The sequence below is a fragment of the Puntigrus tetrazona genome, chromosome 12 (genome assembly GCF_018831695.1).
Source record: "Puntigrus tetrazona isolate hp1 chromosome 12, ASM1883169v1, whole genome shotgun sequence".
Taxonomy (NCBI): domain Eukaryota; kingdom Metazoa; phylum Chordata; class Actinopteri; order Cypriniformes; family Cyprinidae; genus Puntigrus; species Puntigrus tetrazona.
This window is the reverse complement of record NC_056710.1, coordinates 3,391,566-3,414,579: the sequence shown is the minus strand read 5'-3', so window position 1 is coordinate 3,414,579 and position 23,014 is coordinate 3,391,566. Positions and strand designations below refer to the sequence as shown.

At 36.6% G+C, this 23,014-nt stretch overlaps 1 protein-coding gene across 1 annotated transcript; it reads left to right on the top strand.

The window, feature by feature from the left end:
• The first annotated feature begins 17,044 nt into the window (after nucleotides 1-17,044).
• Nucleotides 17,045-20,925, top strand: LOC122355769. The gene is made up of 3 exons (XM_043254327.1): nucleotides 17,045-17,624; nucleotides 20,422-20,577; nucleotides 20,840-20,925. The coding sequence occupies exons 1-3, from the start codon at nucleotides 17,045-17,047 to the stop codon at nucleotides 20,923-20,925; spliced, it is 822 nt and encodes a 273-aa protein (XP_043110262.1).
• Nucleotides 20,926-23,014: the final 2,089 nt, after the last annotated feature.

The window sequence follows — 23,014 nt, the reverse complement described above, 5'->3', positions numbered from 1 at the left end:
ATTTATTCATTTAGATATGAAGAGGTGCCATTATGAAGACTGTTTCAGAACATTGTCTGCTAAAAACATAAATATTAATTTGTACTCCCACACAGTGTACATAACAAAACAGGATATGCTTTATAAATGATGAGAAATATATACTAGAAATTCTGACCTTCTAAACAGATACTGGGTTAAAGGTGATTTGCAAAGATTCATAACAAAATCCTTATACTCACTTCTTCTGTAGATGAAGATGGATCACTAATAATTTGCACATGATGCATTCCCATGTATTTAGGCGGATCAAGATTTCTCAAATTCCCTTAAAAGTAAAAGTAATGTTAATCCCTTGAGTCCTCAGTGGCTCAGATGTCGGAAGTAAAAGACAACTGTTATGTTCATTATTACATCCACCAACACTTCATTTGCTTAATCTGAGACATTGCTGTCTTCCACTGACCTGGAGTCAACACAATGGTGGACTGATGACAGTTCATGGCTGGACAGGGGTTAAAACTCAGCGCTGGAGAAAATCCGGCCAATCCGGCCCACAAGTTTTACATGAATGTTTTGCTAGGTTATAGGGCATTAAATTGAAGTAAATAAATAAATAAAACAGGACAGAAACAAATAATGGTATGACAAAATTCTTAATAGTGAACTCAATTGTGCATTTTGTCACAGAAAGGAACTTAAGAGTGAAGTAACGATTTTAAAATAGAATGCAGAAAATGTAGGGCTGTTCTGTCATTTCCTCACTCTAGTGTTGTTTCAAACCTGTATGACTTCTCTTTAAACCCAAAAGAAGATCATTTGTAGAATGTTATCAAACCACTTTGGTTACCCTTAAATTTCTACTGTATTATACAGAGATTTCTTGAAGTTGGTGGTGAGTAAATTATGTTCTTGTTCTGATTTTGGGGTGAACTATCCCTTTAAGAACTTTAACATTTTTAAATACCCAACATCTAATTTATATAAGGCGCTATTTATCTTTATAAAGCTAGAGCCTATCTAATCAGGCTCTAGCTGAATTAACAGCTAATTAACAGCGTGTATGCTATATTTAAAGTCATCCTGAAACAGTCCAAATTTTAAAGCGTGTGTTAAAAAGTATAAAATCATTCATTCATGAATCAGACTGATATACTACAGGCTTAATGGTCCAGTTGCAGTGATTGACTGAAGAGGAATAAGAATAGTGCACAAAAAGTCATATAATATCAATATAATATTTGCTAATAACCCATATTTGCTAATAACCCATACCTATTGTGACTTCAGAAGGCTTGGAATATAATATTCATACGAATAATTTCTTGATTCTTTTATTGGGTTTTTTGTGTCATTTTTGAAGGTAAGTTCTAACAACAGTAAATGATTGATTGACCGATTGATTGATTGACTGATTGGAAACATTCCATTGAATTTCTAAGAAAAACAGGCTAGCTGCTTAATAAACAGACACCCAGCTGCGTGATAATACAGCAGGCATCAGTGTAATACAAGAATGCTCAAACAGGATGCGCATTTGTATAATAATGGCACTGACGTGCAAATATTATAATAAGAATATTAACCCATTGTGTGTTGTACAGTGTACAGTGTGAAAAGTCAGTCTATAATTCTAAACATGAAACATGAAGCAAGATGATGTGGGGTTAAACATGTGGGGAAATAAATAAATAAATGAAACAAAATAAAATACAATAAAAATAAAAGTCTCTATTCCTTTAACACATAAATTTCCTGCCTTATTCCCTTAGTCTTTATAAATCTGGGATGTGTTTTATTGCAAAGCATCTCCTGACTCACTGACCTTGAATGTGTGTGATCACTGGTCTGTGATTTTGTGGACTGAATAAACTTTGCACATCCTAGTTATATCTCTCAGTCAATACCACTAAATGGTATTGATTATGTTTTTAAAGTGGTCATAAAATGAAAAATAATATTTCCCTTGATCTTTTGATACATAACGGGTCAATGCAATATAAAAAAACCTATCCTTTCAAAACGTTCTTGTTACTTCAAAGACAGCTTTTATTGAAAGCAAGTTGCTGTTTTGGAATCTGTCACGTTCTGATGTTATAGTGCATTGAAAGATCACCTCTCCAGAAGAAAGTAACAGTAGTGCTGAGTGTGAGTAAACACATTTTTTACTACTATACTTATCATTTATACATTTTTAACCATAACTCATCTTGTATGCAGAACGAGTCACAGAAGCATCCGTCTAGCACTTTATAGGCACAAAACTGTTAGCCAATCAGAGACTTACTTTTTAGCCTTGAATACACCTAAAGACAGATTGTTTTCCAGAGAAGATAGCAAATAGCATTGTTATTATTATTATTATTGTTGTTATTATGCATTACATGTGTGTATGGAACAGTTAGGCCTTAATGAAAAATAACTCTAATCGCAATTCAAGGATCATTCATTAAGTAAGTCCTTCCAATCAGAATAGAGAGAACCAAAAAACAGATGCATTGTTCTTATGGAATGTGTTCTCATATTAATAACGCTGAAGAGACAGATGATCTAGGATTAGCTCTTCCTTAAATGTATAGTGTATTCATGAAGACATGAACACTTGAAAATCTGATCCTAGATTAGTATACTTTAATCTTATAAATTAACATCGATGCATAAGAGTCTTGGATGAGGATTATAGCGCGACTGCACAAATCTCATATTGCACAAATCCCATTGAGATGGATGTAATTTGTGGCATGTTCAAGATTTTTGGCCAAATATTTATCCTCATCAGCGGAATAATAAATTCATTAGGTTAATCATTCTAATGAAATAATGGAAATAATGCAGCATACAATATTTACAGGGTTTAACTCCTGAATGCTCCTGAAACCCAGTCTTTGCTAAACATAGTGGCATAGTCTCTCATGATATATGGAAAATGTTCGACACAGGAGCTGAATGATGTGTTGCTCTTTGATTATCTCATCTTACAGACATCCAAAGCATTTCTCATCTGAGTTGCCTGGATGGCTGGTGTATGTGATCTGCTGATTTATGTAGCACAATAATTTGTGATGAAAGAAATTTGGCCACCTCTTCAAAAAAGTTTTTGGCAGCCACGACAACAAATCCATTGCAACCTTTTGAAGACATTGCTTAGACTTGCTTGCAAAAGTCTTTAAAAAAGTATTTTGGAATACAAAATACAAAGTTGTGTTTGTGCTCAATAAGGTACTCAAGGTGTGAGGTATTCTCAAGGTTTTTCAGGCACAACGTGACTGTATTTACAATACAGCACACCTTGAGCGCCTTATTTCTTTTATAGCATTTCATAAAAACATTTTTTAAGTAAAATCATTAATGGTCATCTGCTCGAAAAATTGTCCCTGACACCGACAGTAAACTTATTAGTTAATTACTTAATACTGAATGATTATTGTATGCTGGTGTGAAGAACCTGATTCAGAAGTGGATAAAATATTCTGAAAGATATCAATTCACAATAGATAGATAAATAGATAGGTGGATAAGGATAAGTAAAGATAATTCGATAAGAAGTCTAACAAGACACACCAAAACAAAAAAAATAATGTGTACAAGCATGTAAGAGGTTTGAGAGTTATGACAAATGGCAAAATTTACATCAAATAATCTAAACTTCGGAAGTCTATTCATCTGTATACATTTACAGAATTTTGAGCTCATATATATTTGAATTTGGGGAAGTAAAAAAAGCAAAGACAAAGCTTGAATAGTATAGAATCTGCAACACCTATTTTGGTTGTTGAGATGCGGTGTGTAGCTACTTTTTTGTTGACATGAACTAGTGTACTATTCTGTATTCTGGAGTCTTTGTTGTTTTTGAAAGTTTCTGCTGCTTGTTCAGTCTGAGGTCCAAAGCGATTCAGGTGGGTGTTGCTAATGATTGACTCTTTCTGTTTGGGATTGTGCGTGAATATGATTTTGTATGTTGCATTTTTAATAGAGTGGGATTTAAGCGCTTAATGGCTCTCGGCTCTGTGCGCGTCTGCCTCTCATGTAGATCAAAACTTACTCAAGCAACAAGCCTCAATCCACGGGCCTTCCTCTGGGTTTAAGGGAGAAATCTCGTCCCCTGCTGGGCTGGCTGTAAATATGATCTAACAGTTAGCCTGACCTGTCGAACAACTCAAGAGGATGAAAATATTTGAGGACGTATTTTCTTTCTGAAATGTTGAAGTCACTTTATAATTCTCTTTTAGTCTGTATTTGCCACAAACTGAAGGATAAATTGATAGATCTCTCCCTCTCTCTTTTTAGTGGGAGCTTGCTAAGATAAATATAATTTCTCATACTTAACATCAGGGATTTTAACAGACCTTATAAATGGGATAGCTCCCCCAAATGAACATGCATCATATCATCATGTACTTATACAAATGTTGTTCCAAACCTTAAAGAATTACACCCGTCAGTGTGAACAATCTCCAAGACTACCAACATTTTTACTGTAGTAACCATGATTAATATTGTAGATCACAAGGGCAGGTGGTGGTGGGTCAAGAGTGGTCAAACAATCCTTCAGAAAATTGTGCAGGGCAGTGAAGAAATTTCCAAAAATCCCCCCCAAAATGTTCCATCAATAGTTTGATGGTTGCAGTAATGCCAGGGTGACCTGAATTAGGACAATCATGGATCAGATGTAGAAAGCATTCACAGTGTTCAGGGGCTACATAGGTTTCATACATTTCTGGGGACAGTTCGGTGAAGGAGGAGTCTGGTTGTTTGCTTCAGCGATCTCCGTCATGATATCCCACTGTACTGGAGCTATAAATATTGAAAGACGCAGTGTGAATTCTTTGACTGGCATGGGAGACTTGAAGTCTGGATACAGCATTTGCTTTACCATTCTTGAAGCCTGGCCGATAAGTGATCTTCAAAACGTGAGAAGAATAGCGTTTCGTTTAACTTATGTACTCTAGGTTGCGATGATCAGTGAGGACCACAAAAGTAACTGTACAATAGATCCTTCCAGCCAGTGTTGCCACTTCTCAAATGTCACCTTCATGGCTAACAATTTTCCGATCAATGACATAGTTTCTCTTAGCGCTGGTCAACTTTCAAGAATAGTAAGCTTTGCTGGATTGCCTTGTCTTTGGGAGAGAACGGCTCCAATGCCTGTGTTTGAAGCATTTCCTTCTATGATAAATACAAGTGTGGGATCAAAGTGGTGCAGTAAGGGACCTGTAGTGAAGCGATCTTTAAGTTGTTGGAAGGCATTCTGAGCAGCTTGTGACTAGTCCAGACACTGTTGAGACGTGGTTAAGAAGGCGGTTTTCCATTCATCCCTTTCCTGATGCGGATGAGGTTATAACCACTGCGGAGGTTGAGCTTTTAAAAAAAGTACCAACATGCTTTTTTTTTTTTAGATCAGTGCAAAAGACATTAAAAATACTCATTTGATTTTAGTCACACAAATAAGTGTTATACACTATTCGAATCTGTTGTCTACTTTTTGTGTACACTCACAATGACAACAAAAGTGTGTGCTTTTGTAAAATAAAGAGAATAAACAGGGTGCTCATTCTTTCTTTTATCAAAGTTAAAATTTTGTTCAAAATTAAAATTAGAGAGCTGTGTCTCGAGCCCACTGTTCACTATCATTTACAGCAATAAACACAAATGTCCTATTTTCATTTTTATGGCTATTGCATTTTCTTTAGCTCAGAATTAGATTATTTGATTTTAGCCAGGGTTGCGAGGTCATATACATCTGGCCTGGATGATCGCCCTTTCATTTCATCATTTACCCATTGACAAGGTGGTATAGCAAACTGATCTGTAAGACGTTTCCCACTCACTAATGTTCATTTAAATGAAAATGATACCTTATCAAAATATTCTATAGCCTAATATTTTACATCTAAATATTTAGTACCATATTTGTATAATTCTCTCACTAACAGGCTGTAAACACTTTCTGCTAACCATGATGTGCGCACATCCCGGATGTTAATTTTTTTTTAAGTGGTCTTTTGGAATATATATATATATATATATATATATATATATATATATATATATATATATATATATATATATATATATATATATATATAATAAATTATACATAATATATAACAATAGGATATAATATAAGTGCATGATGAATGCTACGATTCTAAGAATGTTTAGACCATGTTTATTATTAATCTAGTCTATTAGCAAATGACAATATGTATGACCATATTGTATGACTATGAAATCATACTACATTTAAATATATACATATACTACATATACTGATATTAACATGCTCACAGATGTTTCTTTTTTGGTGTTGTTTTTTGAACTAGTTTAATTTTTACTAGTTTAATTTTTTTTCAAATGAAACATTATGAAGTTTCATATGAAATCGAGTGAAATGACAGACACTTCATTGTAGCTAAATTTCTTACGATGCAATAATGTTTCCATGCTCTATATAATATAAAACAATATATTCATACTGTTATGACTTTGAAATCATAATATATATAGGCTACATATACTGAAATTAACATGCCCACAGATGTTTTTTTTTAGTGATGACTTTCAATCAATGACTTTCCTCTTTGTGGTTAGATCAATGTGTTTTAATTATCCTGCATTGTAAAAAAAAAAATAAAACTAATTTTAAAAAGCCAGTTTTCAACCTCCACACATTCTTTCTTACCTGCCTCTAAGTCACAGTTACATTAATGGGCCATTAGGGGAGGGGCCATTTATCCGTCAGGTGAGAATAACTGCATATTAATGAGCATTGCCACTACAGTCATAGTCATACAGGCTTTCAAGCCATGTTATGTGATTGAATTTAAATCAGTATATTGTTTTCTGTGAATAATCAAAATAATTTTCACAAAAATTTGAAGTAAATATTCTAGCCTAAAAGACTGATTACTCAGAAGTCTACAGTATGAGTTTTATGGCCTTATTTCGGTTACATTTTCCCCCAAAACTTACAAACCATGCATACTAGGTTTTTTTCTAAAAATGCAAACATGTATATCTATCCTGGTCCCATATTATTGTAACATAGTCTGTTCTGAATGCAGAAAAATTACATGTTGGTTAATAGTGTGTTATAAGTAGCTGAAATACGCAGAAATATACGCAGAGGTGGATGGTAAGGTGGAGCACTTAGCCAGTTCTTCGTCGATGTAGGTATGCATAGTTTCAGACTTGGGCTGTGACAACGGCCTCAGGAAGCAGGTTGATGGCATAGTCACTGGCTCGATGAGGAGGTATTTGGGGAGCTTTAGGCCCCAGAGTGTATCAAAGCCATGGTTTTGATTATTATATTATTATAAGACTGGGAAATAGGTACTTTTAGGGAAGCAGCATGGTTTCAGGAGGTTGTCTAGGTGGATGGCGAGTTGTCGTGTTCCTCCCTTGGTGAAGATCAAGCAGTTGTTAAACTGTCTCCTTGCCTCCTGTGGAATGCTCGAACATCTTGCAAAACTTGCGGAAAACATTGTGATAGAAGAGCAAAGTCATGTTGCAGCCCTCCCATGTTGCTGTTGACCATTTCATTCCAAACAAACAAGACACCGTCATCAGTGGGGTACAACAAGGGTGGTTGATTCATAAAGAATGAGCATTGCAGTCTATCCCTTGCACTGTTCCGGTGCCCCATAAATGTGGGCTAGATGTAGAGGGACTCACATTTGAGCTGGGGCATGGTGGTTCACCTTGACAAAGGTGGGGTGATTCAAAGAGATTGCAGCTTTGTCACTACCTCTTCATTGAGTAAGGTTAGCTGCTGCAGCTGCTGCTGATGTGAAGCCAACATGGCGGCCTGGGCTAAGAGCCCAGAACTGTTCAACCCAAATACTAGAGTGTGTTCAGGGCATTTATAGAGAATTAATTCATAAAACCTGCAGAGGAGGACAGTCTGGTGCTTCTGACTCACACCGTTTAAGTAAGTTCCGTTTTCTTATTAAAAGAACCCGCTACTTACTATTCAAACATGAGTTTTGATCAGTGAAGGGTAACTTTAGTGTTTGTTGCTGGATGTTTCTCTGATCACAAATGCAGTCATGGTGTTATGTTTACGAGCCGCGATGCAACGCCTAAAAAGACAGTACTAAGTCATAGTTACGTCCCCACAACAAATGCAACAAATGGATGCAACAAATGCCTTGTTTGTTATGTGTTTTATTGTTTTGGTGTCATAGTGACATTTCCCCCAATCACCATAGTCATACGGCCGATGAAAACAAACTGGATTGCTGTCCAATCAGAGCACATCTTGATTCACCTCACATGATTAAAATAATTATTTTAGATTCCTCAAATCACGGAACGTAAAATCATATTATGAAGTTTTTTTATGATTTTAGATATAGCAAGAGATGAGGATCTGTAATATTTTAACATTTTAAACACGCCAGTGTCACTATTCAGTGCCTTGTAAGAAATTATGCATAATTGGATCATAGCATTATACAGTATGCCAATGCATCATTCTTTATGGATAAATGAAATTAGTGTAAAAAGCATCTGTGTGGATTTCACAGCCAGAGAACTTCATAAAAACATCAACCGCTATTTAATATGATATAAAGTATGGTCTTATCAGCTCTTGACTGTTAGTAACTACAGTATGTTGTTTGCAGAGAGGTGCTGCCTGCTGATGACTTGAAAAATTGTCTCTTCGTGACAGGTTTAGCCTCAAACCAATTTCAGCCTGTTCTTTTTTATAAGTGTTATATGACAAGGTCGAATTTGTGGGTCTTTTTTACTGTAATTCTTTGCGGTATTTGCAAAGGCAAGCATGCAATTGCTATTATTCAGAGGTTTAAAGGGTTAGCCATAAGTAAAATTCTGTCATTAATTACTCATGTTGTTCCAACACAAATTAAGAGCTTCCTGACCCTTCATAGACAGCAAGGATGTCACCATGATCAACGCACAGAAACGTTAGCAAGGACATCAGTGAGACATCCATGGCTCAAATGCAGTTTTGCAATGCTACATGAATATTTTTTTTGTGCAAAGAAAACTAAAATAATGACCTTATTTAACAATTCTTCTCCCAAAATTACCATCTCCCTCCATTTTGGAGAGTAGTATGACGCAAGTGCGCATTTGTTGACGCATTGCTTGCATTCAGCATGTGAATGCTTTTCTTTTTGTCCTGAAAGTAAACCAAGCAGATTGAAAATTGAGTACCAGTAATAATAAACACAAAGTTAACATTATAATATGTTAAGCTGCAAGTTGATCATCATGTAATATGCTAACGATTTACAAATCTTTCGGAAGTTATCTTAAATAGCATTCATGAAATAATTTTAGTAAAACGTTAAACACTGAAAAAAATATATAAAAAATGTTCAAGGTAAGTGATTGCAAACAATATATTTCAGTAAAAATAATTTATTTGTTTACACAGAATACTTGAAAATTCTGACTTGTGAGGGTCAGACAGATGTATTCTCTAACATCAATGGAGTATTTTTAATGCTATGAGGTAATAGTACAATGTTGACATTTTAATAATTTATAAGTGATAATATATTACTATAAAATATGAATATATAATAACTAGTAACGTATTAACAATTTAACAAGGATATGTGTGATTATTTCATGATATGCTATTTATTAAGATATCTTATGACAGATTTGTACATTGTTAGCATATTACTTAAATATTTGTGAAGACGTTTTGTAAATTATTAGTTATCATTATTTAAACACATCTAAATGATTTATAAGTCCACCTACAAAACACAAACATATTAACATATCACTTATTAATAATTTATGAAAACATAGTTATGTTTTGTAAATGAATAGTCCATCATTACCTAATCAAATAAATGCCTTACAAGCGGATGTTATTATAAAGTGTTAGCGGAGCATATACATGCACAACAAAAACAAACAATATATAACAAATATCTAACTGATTGAATGATAATTATGACTTTCTCCAAACAACCAGAGAAGGTTTCTTCTATACTGATTTAAAATAAATAATTGAATTGCATCTGTAGAGCATCACCGTAGGCTCTCAATACTAATTTGTTGCCTTTCATCTTCTGATATTCTGTGTGTGCTTTGGTTTGTTCATTACGTAAGTTACGCACTAATTACAAGGTCTAGAACAGCATTCTGAATCTGTCCTGAAATGCACTGGTACCCATTAATGGGCTCTTTGAATTTGTGCCCAGAAATATTAGAGGGGACCTGTAGCTTTTGTTATGCGGTAATGAATATGTGCTCTACAGAGAAAGACAGTTTCCCCTCCGCAGGAGCTTTACTCTTAGCCACTGCAGTAACGTCTGCCAAGAAAGCCGGAGAGAGCGGGTGAGAGAGGGAGACAGAGAGCAAAAGAGAGAGAGAGAGAGAGAGAGAGAGGGATATTAATTCAGCCATCACTCTTTTCTTCCTAGGTCTCATCAATTAGCAGCACTCTGAAGCTTGGCAGAGTGAACAGAGCTGCTTTCTGCCTCATGTCTTTAATCAGAACCGAGATATACCGCTCACCCGAGCAACACATCACACACACACAAATGAAATGATGAATGCACACGTGCACATGCACTTACCCATGTAATCATATGCACATACACAAAAGGAAATAACATTAACCTTGACCTGCGAGCCAAAGTGTTTCGGTAATGTATCAAATTAAATCGTTCAAGTAAAAATTCTGTCATCATTTACTCACCCTCATTGTATCGTTCCAAAGCAGTACGCTGTATTCCAAATCTTCTGAGGCCATGCGCTTGCTTTGTATAAAGAACTGGAAGAAATGTACATCTTTCAATGAAAACCTTTGAAATCCCTGTTGAAATGTAATTTGCACGTCCTACTTATCATATTTAAAAGTACCACATCATAACAGGTAGGAGGCACTTGAAAACCAATGATATCACATATTTTAAAGTGCCAGGGTTTTGCGTGATTGAGAATCTGAAGTGAGAATTCTTTGATGTTGCAAAACATAATAACTACAGTTAATGAATTAATACGAATTTCCTTTTTTGTATGATCTGCCTGATTTGAGCATGTTATGGACATTCATGCTTATTTTGATTTCTATATATATACTATATGCTATATATTAGGTGGCCTATGTATTATATACCTACTACATACTATATACTTATATAAAAATTATATTAAAAAAAATAATAATAAATAAATATATATATATATATATATATATATATATATATTTATATTTATATATATATATATATATATATATATAATATAAATATATATATATATTAAAAAAAATAATATATATATATATATATATATATATATATATATATATATATATATATATATATATATATATATATATATATATATATATATACCTGTTTGAAATAATCATTGTTTTTGCAGTTCCATTTGGCGTTTGGTACCACTAGCAGTACATAAATGACCTGTATACCTTTAAATCAAGGTCTGTTCATTCCACAAAACATCTTTTGGTTCTTTCAGAGCATTTGATCACTATATGTTTCCATTTTTATCAAAAACAAGTGTGAATGTTCTGCTAAATGTCTCTTCTCGTTTTTCATGAAAGAAACAAAAACTTTTTTATGCAAACACTCCTGATAACAACATAGGTTTGTGTTTTTCTGCTTTATAAATTCATTATGTAAAAAGGTTTGTGACTGAGTACATTTTTTAAGTGTAAATGAATAGTAAATGTAATAATCACACAGTAGGCTATTGCAGGCATATTCATTATTCGCCCAGAGGGTGCTGACACTGTGTAGTAAATCTAAAGTCTTTTCTTTTGTTATTCTCTTTTTTGCTTCACTAACAGGATCTCTTCTAAGTCTCGAACATGTACTGAGTAATAGATCCATCCACTCCCACTCTTCTTCAAAGCACCAAACAAATTTGCAAGTTCTCTCTTGCAGTTAAAGCGCACTGATATGCCACAGCTATTTCAGAGTCATTTTGGAGCTCATTTAATATTCTTCCTAGCGTTCCTACTCGGCGAAACTTGGCAGGAAAGTCTCTGGATGATCGAACAACCACATTGCATAAAGCTTAATTTAATTAAGGTGTTGAGGAGATGAAAAAGAGATTGTGTTTATGTGCATGTGCGAGGGTGTGTGTGTGTGTGTGTGTATGTCAAGGTAAAAAATGCTGCAGCGAAGTGAATCACAAGCTGCAGAAAATAGACTGTACTACACTAAAACTACGTTGTATTGCGTTGCATCATTTATAAAGGTCTGACAAGCCGTGTGATTGGCAAAGCGGCCTGAAAAAGGACAAGTAAAACTGTTAAGAAGCTTTTAGTGAGCTAGAGCGTAAAAAAACACAGATTACAGACAGTGACTATTATAAATGTATTAAAATGTTAATGCCAATTTTTAAAGTTATTAATCTTGTCACATCACTGATTGTGTTAGATGTATCTTGCAGTGCAACATCTTGACATGTTTTTGTGTTCAAGGCCAATAACTTTACCTTCACTCTTTTTTTTTATACCGCCGTGTCATTGTATATACAATACAGTCGCCTTGTTGAATCACATAAAGAGCGTTCACTCTAAAATCCAACTTAAAAAGGAGAAGGAAAAACAGTATCCCAAACCCTGTCACGAAAGTAGAACTTGCTCTGCAGTCAGTAATCTAATAGCGCATGGTCTTCTATCATTGTATATTTAATTTTGGCACCAGATATTAACTGATGGATGTTTTGTTGAACATCTATAATAGCTGCATCTTCTCACCTCTCCTCTAAAATGAATGGCGTTATAGTGTCAGATTGTGATACTACTGCTATTGTGGCCACTATAAAATAAATAAATAAATTTATCACCATAATGTAAAACGTGCTTTTAAGAAGTAAGACTGGTTGCCATTTACAGAGGAGCACACTCAAAAAAAAAAAAACCCAAACCCCCCCAAAACATAGTTGTACTTAAATGTAAAAACAGAAATGTTCCTTAATAGTTTGGTTAACAATAAATATGGTCTTTTATTCTGATATGGTTGGTTTTACTTGGCAAGTAAGCAATATTGAATTTACTATTCATGTTATTAGAGTTCTGAATTCTCTATTATTACTTGGATTTATGCATAATCAAGCGTAAAAGTGATCCCATGAGTTCTTATCAATTTTGTGAACATTGTGAAGAGCTCGCATAATGTCCATTTACAACAAATACCTCTGGCCTTCATAAACATAATTGCTTTTACAAATGGATTAAAAAAACAAAACAAAACTGGAAGACACAGACTGTGACTCTTCTACCCAGACAGATGCTGTCACAGTCTCTTCATGTGGAGAGAGAAACTGAAACTCGGTTACACCAATAATGATGGACATAAAGACATCAGTTTTGTATTTCTATTTGTTTCATGTAATTATTTATGTCAATAAAGTGTCAAATGTTATCATGTATACGGCTAATGACTGAGAGCAATTAAATTATTCCTATAATTTCCCATGTCGATAGCAAAATAATAGTAGCTAGTTGACTCGCTGTCGCTTTTAATGCAAATATAACAAAGGCTATGAGGCTATGAGGCTTCCTTCATCAGAATGTGGAGTGTGGTGTCTGTGCATATATATATATATATATATATATACACACAACCTTGCATTTCAACCTTCAATACCTGCTTCATATATGGAGAATTCTGGAGCCAAGATTTTCCTCAGAGCGGACATTTAAACAATACCCACTACATGGTCACTGAAGCATTCTAAATATTCATTGTTGATTGGCAGACATTCGGTTAATCTTTTAAACCGAACAGAACCATTCACAGGAGCTCAACATGCTATGCAATGCCGTCTCCATCAGTTTGGTTCAAATGACAATATAATTGTGCATTCATCACTCACCAGTACCAGGAACTGTCACCCAGCATCACAGAAAGGGTTCTGGGCTTTGTGGCTCGTGTGCTGATATTTTATGACAATGTGTGAGCAAGTTGTAATTTGTTTGGTCCAGATATGAAGCCACTACACCCTCGGTGCCTGTTTAATTTAACACCTCAGTGGCGTTCACAGTTGGAACAGTACCTCGGTTCGCTTTAAAAATGCATAGACAAGAATCAAGAAGGATCATTCTGTTAATTAAAAAACTATTTATTTTTGACACTCTAGATTCACAATAGGAAACTTATTTATGAAGTTTTGCTTCGGTTATATATGGCTACCATACGGGAAACAATTTATCATACCTCTTATATGGTTTAAAAGTACCTTGTTTTTGGTAATAAAAGAGAGTGGGAGAAAAAAAGAAAACAATCAAAAGCAAATAATGCTTCAATATTACCGTGAGGATGTTTATTTATATCATATGCACATTAATTTACATAAAGCAAGTTTGGACTGGTATATGTATTTGCTTTTTCACTGTTATTAGTTGCACTCATAATTACAGGCCTTCTTACCCCATATACTCAGGCATTAATCACAATACTGCTACAGGTTACATTCGCTTCCACCGCAGCGGTGATGTTATAGATAGATAGATAACTCTCTCCTAACATATCACCTTAGTTTCCATACATTCTCAAGAGCAGGAAGAGTGCTTGCACTCCGAGGGTTTGTGTTTCTGAAATGCACAGCAACTACTCGTCGCATAATAAATGAATCAATACATACATACATCAGTCTAAGCTGGTTGGCTAGTTTTCCAGCCTGGTCATAGCACTGTTAGATCAGAGTTTCCAAATGACCAACCAAATGAAATAGTTTATCCTCCTGAGCCGCTCCTACATCCTAATTGGGAAACTGTAATAGCGAAGTTAGGTGCATTTTAATCATAAGATTGCGTAACATTTCTATACCATTGTTAATATTTTGTTAAATTAATCGTTATATCGTATGGCTATTCTAATATGTATATATATGTATATATATATATATATATATATATATATATATATATATATATATATATATATATATATATATATATACATTTCAACACATTTCTAATCAATAGAGGGAATGCATCCACTGTGCAAAAAATCGACGACCCCAACTCATTTGGTTTTTTAAATTGTAATTATGACTGTGGCGTTAATGTGAATTTATTTCGTATACACTAATATTTCCGATATTACTTGAACGCAACAAAAGCAGCTTAACGCCAGCTTGGCCAGGCTGTGAGACCAGCTATGTCTTGCTAAAACCAGCTAACCATCGCAGTCTGGTTTTGGCACACACACACACACACACACACACACACACACACACACACACACACACACACACACACATGCTCCAGCAGGGTTCAGACACTTTTCCCTCTCCACAACACAGCTGCCACATATAAAATCGTTTATCTGCTATACATATACATCAGCGATAGACGATATTAGACGATGAATGTTGCGCGTTGTATTTTTACGCACATTTGCGATATACGCGTTATTTATAGTGACTGATTTGCTAAATAAATAACATTGCTGATGTGTCAACCTATAGCCTACGGTGTAGCATGCATTTTAATCATTTGGTTTCAACTGAATCTAATCACGGAACAGTTCCGTGCGACCGATTTACAGTACGACAAAACGGAGGTCGGCTTTGAACATTTCTTTTTTCTGCAACAAGCGTAGAATCACGTTGCTATAATATATTTCCTTTGAATGCTTCCAGACAATTTGCAGGAATAATTAGATTAGAAAAGCTGGTTTACGTAAAACTGAAACACTGTGCTCGATGCAGATATGAACATGAAAGGGAGAGGGCTCAGTGCCTTGGAGCTTGATGATTGATCCATTGTAATTCTGTTCGTGACCGACAGAGCTTACGGGAGCTGTCCGCCGGTGTGTGGTGCTGAAAGACATCACATATACTTAACCAAACAATTAAGGGACATTTCTGTTCTTATATACAACCGCAAGAAATATCCTTTAATTGTAAGAATAAGAATATAATGTTTGGTCTCGGCTGATGAAGTCTTCAGTCGGTGCTCTTCATTTCTCTCTCTGAAGTTCATTTCTCCATCAATCTGTTCTCGTTCTACTACCATTTGATATCAACATGTTAAAAGTTTAGAAGATAAATGACATACGTAAACCTCAAATTAAAGGTTAAAATCAAATAAGATTTTGACCATACAAAAACAAACAAGCAAAACAGTTATGAGACAAACACAAGTGCATGTTAGTAAAATGCCGCACGTCTTACATTATACAAAGTGTGCAGTTATTACTTTAAGTAGCCAAATGATGTTTTGACGTAAACGAAAATGGATAATTTTGGTTACGACCTGAAAAATCTTCCTTAACCGTGTTACATTTAAAAACCCTTGTACACATTGCAGGGAAACCTTGAAAGATACACAAAGAACATGCTGTCGTGAAGACAGCATAGCCCACAGTTCCAGTCTTTACCGGCACGATCGTCCCTGAAACACGTCCTTACGAAATTTAAACACCGTGTCTGAATGAAAGCTTGTTCGCAGGGAGAAATGCGCCGTACGTGGAGAATTTCCACGGACTTCTGACAGCGGTGCTCCGTTTCGCGCCGCGGAAAGGTCGATTCCTCTTCGTGACATTGCACAGCGATTTTCTGCGCTGCATTATCCGGTAAACCAAGCGAGAAATGATCTAAAGCACACTTTAACACTCGAAAAAAAAAAGTTAGCGTTTCCTTTTGCGCGCAACGTAAAACACTGAAGCACCGAGTCCTCATTCATCTCTCCCATGTGGAAATCCCTGCGAATATACCATCTTTAGTGTCCTTATTGGCAGCTAGGTGTATGTTTACGAACTGTAATTCAACGTCCAGTATAATCAGCGATAAAAAAAAATAGAGAATGAATCAACAGTACACTCGAACACTCAAAAAGTTACCGCTTCGTTCGATGAATCGGTGAACCGTCGGCTTTCCACATTTCTCTCCACACGTTCGCTTTCCCCATGCTTTCACGGGTGGAAATATATGTAAACATATCGCGTTTAAAAGGACCAAGCGCACGAATGAAGCAGAACGCAGGGACCTCGTTCTTAAAAGTTGATCTGTTTTTGGAAACGCTACGCGTATGGCGAAAATCGCGTAAAGGTTGCGAAACGCGTTTTTTGTTTACCAGTCATGATGCATGTTTACAGAGACCAAAGAATTTGCTCAGGCGGAACGCGGTAATGTCTTCCTAAAGCAGCTGCATGTATGTTTAGCGCTGTCCTCTTCTCCGGCTTGGCGCCGAATTCCATCTCTCCGCGCGCGCGCTCGCGCTCGCTCTCTGGAACGAGCGAACAAGCCAGCGAGGGCGCGCGCGCGCGGGGGTGTCCCTCCTCCGCAGTTTGGAGTTTGTGATGTGTCTCAGACTCCGCGAGCGCCGCGCGAGAGCGAGACCTGCGGAGCGAACGCGCCGGATCCTGAAGCGACCGTTACCCTCCAACAGGCGACCTGCCTTTCTCCTTCCCGATTTCCCCCGTATTCCCTCACAGTGTTCCTTGCACTAGCGCTTTCTTTCAGCGCCGGCGCACTTTTTGGTTTATCACAGGTGCGTTTGCTATCCTTTGACGTACTTTTCTCACTCACTGGGAATTTACGGACATCTGAGGATCGTGTGGATGCGCGGCTTTGGAGAGAAGCGGAGATGGAATTGTTGATAATATGCCTTTCTTTTGGGATATTGCAATGCAGTTCGGTGGGAGCCGACTCCATCATTCACATCGGTAAGGAGTGAGCTGTTCAAAGCCTTTATTTGTTGCAAATGATAATGAATGCGCCATCCAGAACGAGGACTCTAAGGGAAGTGTGTTGTAGGGGGTCGGCGCGAAATATCCATTGTAAATAAGCATTGAAAATGTGCCCTGCTCATCGGGCTGAATATCAATTGAGCAGACCACTTGTGATGATAACGTCTCTCTTGTTCACATTGCCGATAGATCCATTGCAATGACAGATGCATGGACAAGACTAATCTAATCCCAGTCTTAGCAGGTTGTTCACGAGGATCGCTTAATTGTGTAAATCGCAGATTTCAGGTAAGTTGGAAAAACAGGAGGCGTCTGTCATAAGGCAGAGTAAGCCAATGTGTGTGGGTTGCTCTCCCCCTCCCATCTATAAGATTGAACTTTGTATGGAACGTGAGGGAAATCTTAATAAAGGATGCTGAAGTAAATAAATGACAAGGGGACAAATGCTTATTCTTGGCTATCCCAGGCCGTAAATGTCATCTTAACCAATCCCCTTTGCGTGCACTGGACACCCCGTGCATTCTGATTATCTCTCCAAACGTGAGGAAAGAAAGATTTTGGCTCTCCAACAGCAGAAAAGAGGAGGAAGAGGCTCTGCTGGGGAGGGCGTCTGTGGCTCTATTCAGTTGTCATGAAGAACACAGATCCAAACACTAATTTATCCTATCGAATCAGCCGTTGGCTCATTAAGCAGAAGATTTATTTGAATCTGTGAAAAAAAAAAGCCGCCATATTTGTCATTGGCAGTTCTGAAGTACTTTTGTCTCTAAACTCTATTTGGCCTTCAACAAAACTACTTGTCATTTATATCAAAGCCTCAGGGTTTCATAGTTTTTAGTGCAGTCTATGTCTTAGGTAATATTTGACCAAGAACTTGGGGATGATTCACCAATCGCTTTTAGATATATCTGGCAGGCACACATTGAAATCGCACGCATTGAATGCAATTGACATGTTCTGAACTGTGGTGGACGCAATATGCAGAGTGAAAGGACTCTCTATCCCTATGCACACAGAAATACATCTACAGGTTGCTCTCAGATAGTTCAGTTTATCTACCTGTTGCATGGGTCTAGGTCAGAAATTCCACTTCCATTACCAGCTTTAAAAATTAGGTCTTACAACGTTTTCATCCAGCTCTTACCTTTAAGTGCAGATGAGGGCGTATCTGTGGCAGTGTAATAGGCAGGACTCAAAAGTGCACAGCGCAGGTGAAATAACAACCTCCAACCTCTCCAGTGCCCAATACTTCCACTTTGCCACATCCGCTCACGTTATCATCCTGACCAAATTCATCTCCGAAGGGCAAAAGAAAAATAGGGCCGTCCAGTGAATGGAGAGGGTGACATGAAGTGATTTTCAGGGCGGCATGGTGATTTACAGAGGCAGTGGCCATCCAAAACTGGTAATTGGAAGGCTAGTACAGGCAGTGTGGATCAGGGCTGCTCTCACTGGCAACTAGAATGAACAGATGCGACACCCCTATTTCTGCTAAATAAGATGAACACTGCAGTGATACATCAACCAGATTCTACCTGTCTACCTGCCCATCCTATTGGGCTCCTCTAACACAGGTAGAAAAGATGGGTACATTTTGGCCAAAGAGAAATGAGACCTCTCAGTCTTTCTAAAACCAATTCCAGACATCATGCAGAAACTTAAATACTTTAGGCTGCTATAATATGAATTCATCTACACGTAACTTGTCGCACAACTTTACTGTAGGTATCTTTGATAAACACCTGCTTGGAATGTAAATACCTAACAGTAAGGATTTTTATTCCCACTTTGTTTTAACTGTATAATGTATGCAATTACCTTCGTTTTTTGGCATACCTATTGTGTTTGTTGTATTACAAAACAGATGCCGACGTAATTACTAGGTAATAATTACGAATGTACAGTAATTATATGAACACATTTTTGGTAAAACTTTATTTTAATATGTCCTTATATGCAAGTATTCCAAAGACAAACCCTAATCCTAACCCTAACCAAATAGTAAGCACATGCATTTACTAATTAAATGTATATGTACACTTTAATAAGGACACCTTAAAATAAAGTGTAACCCATTTTACATATTTAATATCACTACAGCATAAAACATGTATGTACACAATAAGTGCATTGTATCAAATTATCAATTTAGATGTTAGTGCATAATTAAAGACCGCTACAATAAAGTGGAGTCCAGATTGGCTAAGTGGTAATTACTTGCAGGGGCTGGTCAAAAAATTCACCATCAATCCATTGGTGAGTCCTAAAATGAAACAGATACAACTTTTTAGACCCTTGTTTTATTTGTTCACCTTTAATCTTGAATTAAAAGGTTTCTCAATGTTTATTATTTTCTTAAAAAAGAGGTGATGAGTAAAATATCAGGGGTCTTCCTTATCTTTTTGTGTTTGTATTTAGTGAAACAAACAACAGTCTTATTTTAGCTCTGAGCTCTCTGTAGAATGGGTTTCCATTACTCAACTGGTAGAGCATAGCGCTAGAAATGTCAAGGTCATGTCTTCAATCTGAAAGAACATACACACGGATAGAAAAAAATATTATAAATGAACAAAAACAATAAGTACCTCGACTTCACTTTTAAGTGGCTTTGGATAAAAGCATCTGCCAATAATTGTAGATGCTTGTAAAATAATAGGCCTGTGAGCAAGATGAGCCTTGCAAGTCAGTTGCCCTCTGTATGCAAATGAGCAATTGCTTCGGTTTCTTTGTACGCTTCACTAAGACCCAGATAACTATCTGCACATGCCCGCAGGTGCCATTTTTGAGGAGAACGCAGCACGGGATGATGAGGTGTTTCAGTTGGCGATCTCTGACCTCAGCCTCAACGATGACATTTTGCAGAGCGAGAAAATCACCCACTCCATAAAATATATCGAACCCAACAACCCCTTTCAGGCAGTCCAGGAAGGTGAGTGAATCATCGTGTTATGTCTCTAGACTCTCCAACTACATCATTCCCTGACGTCTGTGTGTACATGCTAAAAGATTTACATGCAAGTTGTTGTCTAGGGGTTGAATAACCCTCCAACAAGACATCGCCGAGTTGAAATGACACACATCGCCAGCGTTTCTGCTTTTGTTCAGAGCGTGCTTACGGCAAGCCAAGATGTCTTGAAAATGTATGTGTGTTTGTTTAATGCCAGCATGAAAGGTGACGTTTGGTTTCAAAGGCTTCCACCTGAAGCTTCCCCACAGTCTAGTGTCTTCTGTGAAAGAAGAGCTAGGTGGAGGTATTGAGTCAAGCTGGGCTCGATAACAATTTTCCACATAATTGCAGTTGAGGACGAGTGCTCTAAAGCTTGAGCTTTCCGAAAGATCATTTTGAAAGGCGAGGAAAAAGAGAATGTCTTCTTCTGAATGGGCTAATGGCAGTTAATGATGCTGGGATTGACCATGAAGACGATGGTGATGATGATGGGCAATGATTATTGCTGTTGAAAATATCCTCCATCACAATATTCTACGATTGGGTTCGAAAATATATCACTGGGATCAATCTAATTGAGCTATTGACACGGATATAGCGCTAAGGGTTTATTCGTAATTCTTCTTCCTATGCTATTATTTGAACCCTTATCAACTAGTCCGCAATCATAGCACTCACTGTCTCGTCAAGTCTACGTGCAGTTTTCCACAGTTCTTTGCTTTGAGTGTAATAGGCGTCTTTCAGGTTGGTTTGGTGAGGTGTTTTATTTCCCACACGTCACCTTGTCAACCTGAGGAATAACACGAGCACGCTTGGAGAACATCCTTATTCCGTCAACGCTGCGAATGGCACAGGGGAACTTAACTCTTTTTAATATAGCTGGTGTTAACATCCACAACAAAACCGTCTCATTGTACGTTGATTTGTTTTGCACACCAGAGATAAACATTCATAGCGTCTCACTGGTGCTTGAAACGTTCAGGAAATGTTCAGCTTCATTTCTTTGGAGTTGCCACTCAAATGCTTTTTTTTTTGCTACCGGACCTCTGTTTTTGCTATCATCTGGCAATATCCGGATATCTGTGATCTTCTGCATGAATGTGTTGTCATGGTGGTGTGGTTGAAATGCAGGGCAGTGTGTAAGTACCTAAGCACAGTGATGCTGTGCTCTCTTGACTGAATGCCCTGTTGATTTTGGCTCTGTGAATAGATTCCAGGCCATTCAAGACAGCCAATGGAGTTCTTTTTAGTGGTCACAGTTGCCATCTCAAAATGGTAACAGTAGCCCACATTGTGTTCTGGGATGTGCTGGAAGAAAGCATTGGGGCTCATTTTATTAAGCAGCAGAGAGACTTTTTCATTCTGCGGTGTTAAAGGGTGACTCTTACTAAACCTGTCAAGCATGTGTCTGGGTCACCGAACTAACTGAAAGAAAAATCACTGCTGTGCAAAAACTCCTAATGGTCCTGTAACAAACAAAATATAATGTTCTTTATATGTGACCCTGGACCACAAAACCAGTCATAAGTAGCTTGGGTATATTTGTAGCAATAGCCAAAACTATATTCTATAAGTCAAAATTATAGATTTTATTATGCCAAAAATCATTAGGATATTAAATAAAAATCATTCCATTAATGCATTTTGTAAATTTCCTACCATGAATATATCAAAACTTTTTTTTTCACTAATCTATAGCTTTAAATGTGATTTTCCTCAAATTACATAAACGAATACATTGGCGAATATATAATTCTTATATAGTATAAATCTTTGTTATACACAACATTTATATTAAAGGAATAGTTTACCCAAAAATAAAATTTACGGTATATTCACAATATACCGTATACAAGCCATTCTAGAGTTTTTAAAAAATGTATCCTGGCACTTCCATGCTTGGTAATGCTTGTGGATAGCGGCCATTATTTGAAGCTCCGTAAATCGTATATCCGTTGTGAATCTTTACGCCTTCGGGGGGTTATCACAATATCCTCCGAAGCAGATTGATTGTTTTTTGAAACAAAAATATTTATAGTTTTTTTAAAATAATGTGCATAACTGACTTTATATAAATAACTGTGTTATTTTCTGCGAGAACTCCGAGTTCTGCCTTTTTTGCTGGCTTACGTCATATGCCGTACGTCGAGTCAGAAGTCAGCCAAGAAGCCGAAACTCGGCGCTCACAGGAAAAAAAGATATTTAATAAGGTAAGATATTTAATTTATAATTTGAAAACTAGAAATATTTTTGTTGCAAAAACCCATCATCAGAGGACATTTGATGAGCCTCACAGGGGGGTAAAGGTTAGTTTCACAACAGATATATCTGATTTATGGAGCTTTAAAATAATGGCCACTATCCACGACCATTACCAAGCTTGGACGAGCCAGGATTTTTTTTTTTTTAATCTGACTGA